Source organism: Hemitrygon akajei, chromosome 7 (genome assembly GCF_048418815.1).
Source record: "Hemitrygon akajei chromosome 7, sHemAka1.3, whole genome shotgun sequence".
Lineage (NCBI taxonomy): Eukaryota > Metazoa > Chordata > Chondrichthyes > Myliobatiformes > Dasyatidae > Hemitrygon > Hemitrygon akajei.
In genome coordinates, this window is record NC_133130.1 from 113,642,574 (window position 1) to 113,655,786 (window position 13,213).

Here is a 13,213-nt window from a genome sequence, read left to right on the forward strand (position 1 = left end):
CCCCCCACCTTTTTATTCTGTCATCTTCCCTCTTCCTTTTCAATCCTGAAGAAGCGTCTTGGCCAGGAACATCGACCGTTTGTTCTCTTCCATAGATGATGCCTGACGAGCCGGCATTTCACGTCCGCCGGTCCGCGCTGATCCGCCGTCGGTGACCCTGTCATCAAATGCGCATGCGCAAGGGTGGCAGCTGGGTCCCGCATATTGCGCATGCGTAAGGGTGGCAGCTGGGTCCCGAATATCACGCATGCGCTTAGTGGACAAAAGGCGCTGGAGGATCTACAGCAGGTAGGAACGGGTCTCCGGGTGAGGTTTATGCAGCATCGATGTGCACACGGCATCTGAGGGACCATTGCTGCGCGCTCCGGTCACACCGGGGCATAGTCCCGATTCTTTCTATCTATTTCTCTCAGGTCCACAATCCTGCCCGGGCCCGTGGAGCTCGGATTTATGCAGATGAGCGAAGGTGCTGGCGCCTTTTCTGTAGCGCATGCGCACCCGTGGGACCATGATGGCTAGACAGGTCTCTCGTTCGCGGGGGTTTCTGGGTATAGAGGCAGTCATGGATTCCACTGCCTGCGTTTCCCCGATACCTGTACTCTGTAGTGTGTGTTTGGAACGCAAGCGGAGGGGATGGGAGCACACTGATTGTTCCAGCTCTCAAAATCCATGGATCACGGATTTGGAACAAAAATACAGTGCCAAGTTAATTGTGAGAAGGGATGGGAGAGATGCGTTTGAGAGCAGAGTTAATGGTGGAGAAAGGGAAGCCCATTTCTTTAAATAGGAGAGATGCGTTTGAGAGTAGAATGGGAGAGATATGTTTTCATGCACATCTGCCCTCACCCCATCCTCCTGCCACCTCACTAGGGATAGGGTTCCCCTTGTCCTCACCTACCACCCCACCAGCCTCTGGACCAACATATAATTCTCCATAACTTCTGCCACCTCCAATGGGATCCCACCACCAAGCACATCTTTCCCTCACCCCCCACTCTTTCTGCTTTCCACAGGGATCGCTCTGTACGCGACTCCCTTGTCCATTCATTCCCCCCATCCCTTCCCACCGATCTCCCTCCTGACACTTATCCTTGTATGCGGAACAAGTGCTACACCTGCCCTTACACTTCCTTCCTCACCACCATTCAGGGCCCCAGACAGTCTGTCCAGGTGAGGTGACACTTCCCCTGTGAGTCAGCTGGTGTGATATACAGTGTCCAGTGCTCCTGGTGTGGCCGTCTATATATTGGTGAGATCCGACACAGACTGGGAGACTTACACTGAACACCTACGGTCTGTCTGCCAGAGAAAGCAGGATCTCCCAGTGGCCATTTTAATTCCAAGTCCCATTCCCATTCTGATATGTCTATCCATGACCTCCTCTACTGTCGAGATGAAGTCACACTCAGGTTGGAGGAACAACAATTTATATTCCGTCTCCAACCTGATGGCATGAACACTGATTTGTCTTACTTCCGATAATACCCTTCTTACCCCATCCCTTATTTATTATTTCCCCCCTTTTTTCCTCTCTTTTTTCTCTCTCTGTCCCTCTCATAATCACTCCTTGCCTGCTCTCCATCTTTCTCTGGTGCACCCCTCCCCCTTTCTTTCTCCCAAGGCCTCCCATCCCATGATCCTCTCTCCTCTCCAGCTCTGTATCCCTTTTGCCAATCAACTTTCCAGCTCTTAGCTTCATCCCTCCCCCTCTTGTCCTATCCTATCATTTTGGATTTCCCCCTCCCCCTCCCACTTTCAAATCTCTTACTGTCTGTTCTTTCAGTTAGTCCTGACGAAGGGTCTCGGCCCGAAACGTTGACTGTACTCCTTCCTATAGATGTTGCCTGGCCTGCTGCATTCCACCAGCTTTTTGTGTGTGATTCTAAGTTAATCTCGGGTGAAGAGTCCAACTTAGTCAATAAAAATATCAAGTGGAGCTACATCGAAAAAAAACAAAATTCTTCCATTAGTTTTAGTTCTTGAGAAAATTACTTTTGTTCTACCTCCTCTTGTTCTGAACCTTTCTACCTGTGAGAACATGTTTTGACCCATTGTCTCTGGTTATATAATGATACCAAACACCTTTGTCCTGGGTAACAAGTGACCTGTAGCTTTCTCATCACTAGTATTCCATTGAGAAACACTGCTGCCCTCCCCTTCATATTAATTGCCATTGATGAATCATTCACCTTCAATCACCTGGCTGGTGGCGGGGTTCAGTGTAATTGTAAAGTCACCAGGATCAGCCATATAAAAGCAGGTGGTCTTTGTAGCTTGATCTGGCCTTTGACCGAAACTTCGGATAATACTAATGGAGAGAAACAAACTGAGCCAAGTCACAGATTGCAGACAGGCAGAAAATGAGTCAGAAATTTGATGGTCAGTATGGATGACTGCTCTGTGCCCAGGCAGAAGATCAGGTGTTGTGCATCCAACCTGGGTTGAACCTCACTGTTGCAGTGTGATGTCAGAGCTCACCATAAAGACTAAAGTGATCACATACGAAATGTTGTCCTTCACCCATTGATGTATTTTGTAAATCTTTTTACAGGTTAGAAACAGCAGAGATTTTATGTACAGGAATCTCAAAATACAACAACACATCAGTGTTGCTGTCTCTGCCCAGATATTTAAGGAGTGACCAGATATTTCCTCAGTAACACTGATATATCTGTTGTTGATCCTTGGAGATGAAGAAATATCTCATCCCAGCTGGAAACCTGTTTTGTGTCTGAAATGAAGTTTTCTGTTGTAACTCAGTGAAATCCACTGGAACCAGGTACACACCAGCTGGGAACGCACCAGCATTTGTTCAACTGCATTGATTGTGCGAGGGATTCACTGCGTCTGACATCTGACTTGAGACGACAGCAGGGAGATATCATTCACCTGCTCTCAGTGTAGGAAGCCATTCTCTCACTCAGCCGACCCTCATACCAGTGAGTTCACCTTGGGGAGAGGTCATTCACCTGCTCTGTGTGTGGGAGGGGATCAGCAAGTTCACACCACAGTGAGAGGGTTCACCTGTTCTGACTGTGGGAAGAGATTCATACTGTCATCCAAGCTGACGATATATCCAAGAATTTGCAACAGTGACAAGCTGTTCACCTGCTCCATGTCTGGGAAGAGATTCACTCAATCAGCCGTCCCATAGACACACCAGTGAGTGCATAAGGGAGAGGGACTGTTCATTTGTTGCGTGTGTGGGAGCAAATTCTCACAAGGGAGAGACTCTCCACCTGTTCAGACCGTCCAAAGTGATTGACATACTCATTCCATCAGTTCTCAGTGGGGAGATGTCATTCATCTGCTCAGACTGTGGGAAGGGATTTACTCGGTCACATCAACTGAAGGTACATCAGCGAGTTCACACTGGGGAGAGGCTGTTCACCTGCCCAGACTGTGGGAAAGTATTTACTCAGTTATCTGAGCTGAGCATACATCAGCGAGTTCACACTGGGGAGAGACCATTCACCTGCTCAGACTGTGGGAAGGAATTCTCTCAGTCATATCAACTGAATGTACATCAGCGAGTTCACACTGGGGAGAGGCCGTTCACCTGCTCAGTTTGTGAGAAAGGATTTACTCTGTCCTCTCAACTGATGGTCCATCAGCGAGTTCATACTGGGGAGAGGCCATTCACCTGTTCTGTGTGTGGGAAGGGATTTGCTCAGTCATCCAGCCTACAGACACACCAGTCTGTTCACACTGGGGAGAAGCCATTCAAATGCTCAGACTGTGAGAAAATATTTACTCGGTCATCTGACCTATTGGCACACCAGTCAGTTCACACTGGGGAGATGCCATTCATCTGCTCAGACTGTGGGAAGGGATTCACTCAGTCATCTCAACTACAGAGACACCAGCGAGTTCACACAGGTGAGAGGCCGTTCACGTGTTCGGTGTGTGGGAAGGGATTCACTCAGTCATCCAACCTACAGAGACACCAGTCAGTTCACACTGGGGAGAGACCGTTTACCTGTTCAGACTGTGGGAAAGGATTTCCACGCTCATTTCAACTGAAGGTACACCAGCGCATTCACACTGGGGAGAGGCCGTTCACCTGCTCAGACTGTGGGAAGGGATTCACTCAGTCATCTGAACTGAAGGTACATCAGCGAGTTCACACGGGAGAGAGGCCATTCATCTGCTCAGACTGTGGGAAGGGATTCACTCACTCATCCAACCTACAGACACACCAGCGAGTTCACACTGGGGAGAGGCCGTTCACCTGCTTCGACTGTGGGAAGGGATTCTCTCGGTCATTTCAACTACTGGCACACCAGCGAGTTCACACTGGGGAGAAGCCATTCACCTGCTTCGATTGTGGGAAGGGATTCTCTCAGTCATCTCAACTGAAGGTACATCAGCGAGTTCACACGGGAGAGAGGCCATTCATCTGCTCAGACTGTGGGAAGGGATTCATTGTCTCATCTCAACTGATGGTACATCAACGTGTTCACACTGGGGAGAAGCCATTCACCTGCTCAGACTGTGGGAAGGGATTCACTACCTCATCCCAACTGAAGGAACATCAGCGAGTTCACACTGGTGAGAGACCGTTCACCTGCTCAGACTGTGGGAAGGGATTCACTCAATCATCCCATCTGCAGGCACACCAGCGAGTTCACACTGGGTGAGACTATTTGCCTGGTCTGTCTTGTGAGAAGAGATTTCGTTAGTCATCTCAACTGATGGTATATTGGTGACTTCACACCTGTACTGTATGAGGAAGGAGGTTTACTCAGCCAAACCACCTTCAGACAAATCACCGAGTTCACACAGGGGAGACAGTTTAAATAACTCTGTGTTGAACTTTTAACCATTATGTTTGGTGAATCTAGTTGCAAGTTGAAGAGTGACTGTTGGTGTCAGATTCTGCTGTTCATCACACCTGGAACTGAACCCTGGTCACTGGGCATGGGAGGGGTTTGTTCTGATGACATTGGCCTTTAATTGGACTGGAGTTAAATATTGTGGATTCGACAAAAATAAATCAGACCTATTCTAAACCTTGTGTCTCAGCCCCTTGCTGACTCTGCAGTGCACACGATGTACAGTGGCGTGACCATTCCTCCTGTCAGATCTCGGTTATTTTCGATCCTGGGTTCTTTTACAATTTCAGGAATGAGAATGAAACTTTGATTTTCACGATCATTTATTTCAAAGTTTAAACAAGGATTTAAAACTTTGCATTTGAAACTAAATGATGAGCTGAGAAGTAAAGCAGAGATTCAATAAAATGATGGCACCTTTGAAAAATCTATCATCTCTATACTCAAGATAACCAAATTTCCTTCAATTACATAATCCAGTTAAAAGGCAACACAATTCTAACACGTGCTGACACAGGCAATTAAACAATGCAAGGTGTATGTAACTGCTATACCACCTTCTGCCAGTAAGTGGAGACAAACTTCCATATACTGTGAAAAGTACTAGTTTGTTAAAGGTACATAATTATTAAATATATAAATTAACTCAGTAAAAAAATCTGTGATTAAAACAACAATATTGGTCTCACATGAATTCAACTAATATTTTATAAGAAGTATTTAACAAAACTGATTCCAGCAGCCCCCCTTTGATTCTGTAAGATTTACTGTTAGAATCACCACATCCGGAAGTTGACAGGTGGAAAAAACAGAAGTATCTACATTGCAGAGTAATTAAAAACTACTTCAATTGTATAATATCAAAGCTCTTAAAAGCATTTATAGTATTAAATCATGATTGGATATATTAGGAATGTAGATACGAGTTTTGACTATTCTAGTAATAATCACTTTTAAGCAAACAAGAATGTAGATTATGCTAATGCATTTTAATATGAATGTAACGATGTTTAATATTGAGTAACTATGTTTCAGGGTTTGCCGCTATTCAGGTGGAACATTCCTTACCCTTAACTGCACGTGTTCCTGCCCCCACCCCCAACTGCTAAGAAAAGATCTAATGCCACATGATTCTGAAGAACCATTTTGCGCACAACATACATTTCTGTCATTACCTTGCCAAAATGATGGGCCAGCTCAAGCAACAGACTAAATAACTTGGGTACAACAATCAATTAAACTGTCTACCATAATGTGCATATCAGCGTCTCTGAGATTGAGAGCTCTCAGTAGTGACATAGGTTGTCAAATAGATTACTGTCATATGGCTAAATTCCATTGTTGTTTAACAACTCACCATTTTCCATCCAGTACCACTTTTCCTCATTTGAGCACTGATCTTGCATTACTCAAATATCTTGTATGTTCACTTCTGATACAGAGTTTAACTTATTTTCCATAGTATCAGTTATCCAATTTTCTTCTATTTCCTTTAATGCTTCACTTGTGCTCTTTTTGCAGTTTTGTTTGCAGAAGTTGTTTCCATGGCTTTCCATTAGAGTTACCCTTACTTTTCACTACACATGGTAGTTGTATGACCTCCATAAGTTCTACTAGTTGGCCATTTTGAATGCATTTCCTACAGCTGTAAGAAATCTTCTTTGTCTCCAGATTTCTAAAGACATGACGACTCTGAAAGCATATCAAAAATCCTTGGTACTGTGGATGTTAACTGATCTTCCATCTGCTAGTTTACAGGCTTCAATCAAAGCTTTCAGTTCTACTTCTTATGCAGAGGTACCAGGAGCCATGATAGCTGAGGTCATAACTTCATTTTCTGTGACAACAACCATTCATATTCCTCCCTCAATGGTTGAGGAATGAGCAGTGTGCAGAATCAGCTCTGGGTTCAATAAAGGCACTTCTTTATGGTAATTTGCATCTTCTTGACATGTTATTGTCCTTGTACAGTCATGATCATCATAATCTTCCATGTCCACTGACAAGAGTGCAGCTGGATTTGCTGGACTGGCTCATTGAATGATGATATTAGGTGCCTCAAGAATAGTGGACCACTTCCACCACCAGCACTGAGCAGCTGTCACTTGAGAGACCCTGTTCATAGTAAATTAGAAACATAGAAAACCTACAGCACAATACAGGCCCTTTGGCCCACAAAGCTGTGCCGAATATGTCCTTACCTTCGAACTACCTAGGCTTACCCATAGCCCTCTGTTTTTCTAAGCTCCATGTATCCATCCAGGAGTCTCTTAAAAGACCCTATCGTTTCTGCCTCCACCACTGCTTGCAGCCCATTCCACACACTCACCATCTCTGCGTAAAAAACGTAACCCTGACATCTCCTCTGTACTTACTTTCAAGCATCTTAAAACTGCCCTCTCATGCTAGCCATTTCAGTCCTGGGAAAAAGCCTCTGTCTATCTACACGATCGATGCCTCTCATTATCTTGTACATCTCTATCACATTACCTCTCATCCTCCATTGCTCCAAGGAGAAAAGGCTGGGTTCACTCAACCTATTCTCATAAGGCATGCTCCCCAATCCAGGCAACATCCTTGTAAATCTCCTCTGCACCCTTTCTATGGTTTCCACATCCTTCCTGTAGTGAGGCGACTAGAACTGAGCGCAGTACTCCAAGTGGGGTCTGACCAGGGTCCTATACAGCTGCAACATTACCTCTCGGCTCTTACAATCAGTCCCACGATTGATGAGGGCCAATGCATCATATGCTTTCTTAACCACAGAGTCAACCTGCATAACAGCTTTGAGTGTCCTATGGACTCGGACCCCAAGATCTCTCTGATCCTCCACACTGCCAAGAGTCTTACCATTAATACTATATTCTGCCATCGTATTTGATCTACCAAAATGAACCACCACACACTTACCTGGGTTGAACTCCATCTGCCACTTTTCAGCCCAGTTCTGCAAACTATCAATATCCCACTGTAACTTCTGACAGCCTTCCACACTATCCACAACACCTCCAACCTTTGTGTCATCAGCAAAATTACTAACCTGCACTAAATTGTGCACTAACTGGGGACATTGAACACTTAAAGTGATCCAGCACGATGTTAGAAACATTCATGACTGCCAGGTAGGTTGCTTGCAATGATTGTGGATGTGAACCCCATCCTTAGGCTACATTGTCCAATTTGGCAGAGTAATACCCAACTGGACTTCATGTTCTTGAATTAAAACTGCTGTCATGTGGCCATGCTTCTCATTGACATACAAGTTAAATGGTCTTACTGTATCAGGGATTCCTAATCTTGATGCAGTACTTAATATTGCCTTAAAGTTTGAAAAGCTGCCACCTGTTCTTCTTAACAGTCGCAGGGTCATCAGAGTGCTTGCTGCCTTTTAGCAGACTAGTGAGGGGTTGAGTAATTTCAGAATATGAATCGACCCTGTTCTGTTGTAGTTGCACAAACCCAGAGATGATCAAAGTTGCAAGACTGTTGTAAGTGGTTTTGCTAATTTGCACGATATTCATTGATTTCTCGTTTGTCTTGGGAAAGTTTCTGTCTCAAATAAATCATTTCCTCTTGTTCCAATTGTGCCTTGTCCAAATTTGCTCAAAGGCTTGATTATCGAGCAAATAGAGTTCATTTCGTTCATGCTAATCTGTGGTCTCGGAGGCAATCAGGATATCATCTACATGTATGATAATTGAGTTAGCGCCCGGAATGCCTCTTAGATGTTATCTCAATGCCATATGGTAGACAGTGGGACTGCTGTAAAGTCCCAGTGGTAGCCTCATCCACTGGTATTGTTGACCATCAACTATAAAAGCCAACCGTGGTTGAGATTCAGCTGCCGGAAGTACTGACCAGAAACCATTGGCCATATCAACAACTGAATGACTGATGTGATGCATTCAGGGTGTTGAAGATAGTTGATGGATCTACCCCCAGAGGGGTAACTTCTCTATATATTCAGGGGTGATCCTGTAATCCAGTGTCAGTCTCCATGCCATTCACCTTCTTGACAAACCCGACTGTACTGTTTACGGACTGTGTGTTTTAACATGAATTGCTCACTTCTCCAGCTGATTGACAATAGGTATGATGCTGAGTACAGATGTTCTGTTTAAAGGCTAATGCCTGGTACTCAGTGGCATCTTCCCAGTAAACTTAACAGGATACATTTCCAGCAGGCCACAGTCATTGCTGTTTTGTGCCCATACTGGATGCCTGGTTAATACAGATTTTTCCAACTGCATGAGATACCAGGTAATTTTGCACACCCTGAATTGAAGAGTGGAGTTCAAGGTCAATAGGACATCCATTTTGAGAACTCATTTGCTCTTGATTCACTCAATTCTCTGTCTTCCAGCACCATGTGCATATCTACGGTTGCTAGCAAATTGCACATTGCATTTTTGGGCAATAGCTTCAGTTATGCATGTTAGTTCTGCTCCTGTATCCAGTAGGAATTTAACACATTTATATCCAATAAGTAAATGAAGATATTTCAGTGAACTCCAGTTCTACTAGTTCTGTTGGTTAACAGGTGGAGACAGTCGGTTCATCCGTACCAATCTTATTTGGACTTCAAAATCTCACTGCACTTGTTTGGCATTTCGCACCAGTTTCACTCCAATTTGCTTTTGTTAGCTTCACCATTTTGGCAACATCTGGTTTCAAACCATCTGTGAAAGTGGATGTGAGAGACCCATGTGTAGATTCTTCCCTTACTATCCCCAGTTATTGCTTGAACTCCTGATTAGCTGATCCAAACTGTTTTGTAGCAGTATTCATATTCAGAAATATCATCTGAAGCTTTTTGTTTGAAATCAATCACTTTCTTCCAATCAATCTTGTGTTGGGGATTGTAGTTCCAACCATTTAACTGCATCCCCATCATCTGATAAATTCTGTCCTGTATTATCTTCAACTCAAAGTATCAACTGTCTTGTTTGTTTAGAAGACAGCATGGCCGCTAAAATTTGAATTGCATCGTATGGGTGCAATTTGTGTATGTTCTTAATTCATTGAAATTCAGACCAAGTTTTTAAGCCTCCCTCTTTAGAATGTTGAATTTGTTTAAACACATGGTCCAGTTTATCAGTTTTCCTTGGTACTGGTGGTGGATGGATAACCTCATGTCTCTTTACATTATTTACATTTTCATTCTTTCATTCTCACATTTCCACCCCCCCGCAGTTACTGGTGCAAGTTGTGACTTGGGTGTCAGTCCAATTACGTACCTCACTGCTGTCGTTATCAAGGAAACCACCAGAGGTCTCTGTCGAGTTACTGTTATAGCCACTTTGGAGTTCCGAAGCTGTCGTCGTTTCTGTGGTCTAGTCGTGTTGGCTGTATTTCAACATGATTGACATCACTGGGTTGGCAGAGCCGCCCATCAAAGGTCGCGGCTGCGCATAGCGAATCTGTTTCAGACTGTAACTTGATCGCTTCACGATCATGTAACTCGATAGGGATACATTCAGTTAACAAATAGATTTGTGTTTTAGACTTTTTAATATTTTTGCCACACTGTTCTTTCAGTATGTTACACATTTCTTGCTTCTCCCCCAACGGATTAGTTAAAATTATCCACTTGCCGAGTGGTGGCTTGATCTAATTCACAGTTTTTATAGTTCAGCACATTCACGATTAAATTGTCAACCTTGTTGCTGTCCTAGTTTGGAATGTTTACACTTTTTCAACTTGATAAGGCTGCAAACTCCCAGAGAAGTTTTTTTTATATATCTCTATACAGCACTGGGATTTTACTGGGTATTTTCTGGTTAATCATATCAAGTTTATATACTTTATTCAAGTAAGCGCTTAAAATCTCAGTTAATTGTTCTCTTACGGCTGCGGATTTTGGAGATACAGTAGTTTGTTTCTGAATTTGGCTGTTGTTTAAAATTCGATTTTAATGCGTACTCCTCACTTTTAAACGTCTTAGCCCCCAAATTTAACATCGTTAAGGATTATTCTTTCAGCTCAAGAATTTATCCAGGCTTATTTCTTAGCCTGTTAGTTTTTAGTGGAGATCCGCCACAAAGTAATATGCAGTTTTCTTCTCACTCTAAAACACTTTAAAGGGTAAACTGAAGCAGAATCAGACCATTTCTCTGACAGTTAAATGGGCGGAGCTCGCTTACCTCCTGGATGCGCGCCAAAATTCCTTTATTTCTGCGATTAATTCTTTTGAATTCTGATTTTATTAAGTAACCGGCCCCTCGTTGGGTGCCATAAACTCTCGAATCTCTGTCGTTTTCGATCCCTAGATTCTCGTAGAAGTTCTGGAATGAGCAAGAAACTTCGATTCATTGAACTTTAAAATATACAGTTGTGAAGCATCAAAGTAAAATTTATTGTACATGTCACCATGTACAACCCTGAGATTCTTTCTTCTGTGGGCATACTTAGCAAATCTGTAATTGTAAACAGGATTAACGCACCTGAAATAATAAGATAAAAATAGTCCTTAGATGAGTGTAGTTATCCCCTTTTGTTCAAGAGCCTGAAGGTTGAGGGGTAGTAACTGTTCTTGAACCTGGTGGTGTGAGTTCTGAGGCTCCTGGACCTTCTACCTGATGGCAGCAGTGAGAAAAGAGCATGGCCTGGGTGGTGAGGATCTTTCATGATGGATGTTGCTTTCCTATGGCAACATTTCATGTAGATGTGCTTAATGATTGAGAAGGTTTTACCGTGATATACTGGGCCACATGCACTGCCTTTTGAAGCATTTTCCACTTGGTGATCCCAAATCAGGCCATAATGCAGCCAGTCTTCACACTTTCCACCAGACATCTATAGAAGTTTGCCAAGGTTTTTGATGGCATGCTGAATCTCCACAGACTCCTGAGAAAGTAGAGATGCTGTCATGCTTTCTTCATAATTATATTCATATGATGGGTCCAGAACAGGTCCTCTGAGATAGTGACACTCTCCACTTGTGATCCTCCAATGATTACTGGTTCATGTACCTCTGGCTTCTCTTTCCTGTAGTCTAAAATCAGTTCTTTGGTCTTATTGACATTGACTGTGAGGTTATTGTTATTTAACCACTCAGCCAAATTTTCAATCTCCCTCTATGCTGATTCATCTCCACCTTTGATACAGCCCACAACAGTGATGCTTTAACAAACTTGTATATGATGTTGGAGCTGTACTTAGCCACACAGTCATAGGTGTAAAGCCAGTGGCGCAGGGGACTAAGTACACAACCCTGTGGTGTTCCTGTATTGAGGGAGATTGTGGAGGAGATGTTTTTGCCAATCTGAACTGACTGGGGTCTACATGTGAGGAAATCCAGGATACAATTGCACAAGGGGATATTGAGGCCCAGGTCTTGGGGTTTACTGATTAGTTTTGAGGGGATGATGGTGTTAAATGCTGAGCTGTAATCTTGATGTATGCATCTTTGCTGTCCAGATGTTCCAGGGTTGTGTGAAGAACCAACAAGATAGTTATCTGTTGTAGACCTGTTGCTTCGGTAGGCAAATTGGAGCAGATTCAAGTCACCATTCAGACAGGAGCTGATATGCTTCAACACCAGCCTCTCAAAACACTTCATCACTGGATGCAAGTGCCACTGGGCAATAGTCATTTAGACAGGTTACCATGCCCTTCTTGGGCACCGGTAAAATTGAAGCCTACTTTAAGAAGGTGGGTACCACACACCACCGGAGCAAGAGGTTGAAGATATCCGTGAATACACCAGGCATTTGGTCAGTGCAGGTCTTCAGTTCCCAGCCAAGTACTCCATCTGTACTAAATGCTTTCCTTGGATTCACTCTCTTGAAGGCAGCCCACATATCATCTTCAGATGCTGAGACCAAAGGATCACTGGGAGACATGGGGGTATGCAATGGTTCCTTCCTGTTCTGGTGATCAAAGCGAACTTAGTAGTAAGGATTGAGCTCACCTGGAAGCAAAGCTCTGCTGTTCCCTATGTCGCAAAATTTAACTTTGTAGGAGGTTATGGCATTCAAACCCTGCCACAGCTGTTGAGCATCCCTCATTGATTCTTGTCTAGTCTGGAATCACTTTGCCCAAGAAATGGCTTTCCAGAGATCATACCTGCACCTCTTGTAGCATTCTTGACCTCCAGACATGATTGCCTCTAATCTGGCTCTCAGCAGCTTCCAGACTTCATTGTTCATCCAGGGCCTTTGATTGGGGAAAACCCGAAACAATTTTGTGGGACACACTCATCCACAGCTGACTTCCCTTGTCAGACATGGTTAACTCATCCTCCAATTAGAATACTTCATCTATCCCGCACCTCCCAAATTGCTCACAGTAACTCCAACCATTGCTGTTCTGGTGTCATCCCTCCTAATGTCCCCTTCCAATCAACTTCGGCCAGCTCATCTCTCATGCCTCTGTAA

The 13,213-nt window shown here is 43.9% G+C and overlaps 2 protein-coding genes across 2 annotated transcripts in view; one reads left to right on the forward strand and one right to left on the reverse strand.

Moving 5' to 3' along the window:
- The window catches only part of LOC140730144 (uncharacterized), a 132,308-nt gene that overhangs the window by 98,161 nt on the left and 20,934 nt on the right, over nt 1–13,213 (reverse strand). The window contains 1 exon segment of the mRNA XM_073050276.1: nt 10,979–11,119. Coding sequence (XP_072906377.1) covers nt 10,979–11,119 — 141 coding nt within the window.
- Nucleotides 243–5,025, forward strand: LOC140730821 (uncharacterized). The gene is made up of 2 exons (XM_073051765.1): nt 243–288; nt 2,552–5,025. The coding sequence occupies exon 2, from the start codon at nt 3,297–3,299 to the stop codon at nt 4,638–4,640; it is 1,344 nt and encodes a 447-aa protein (XP_072907866.1). The 5' UTR covers nt 243–288; nt 2,552–3,296; the 3' UTR covers nt 4,641–5,025.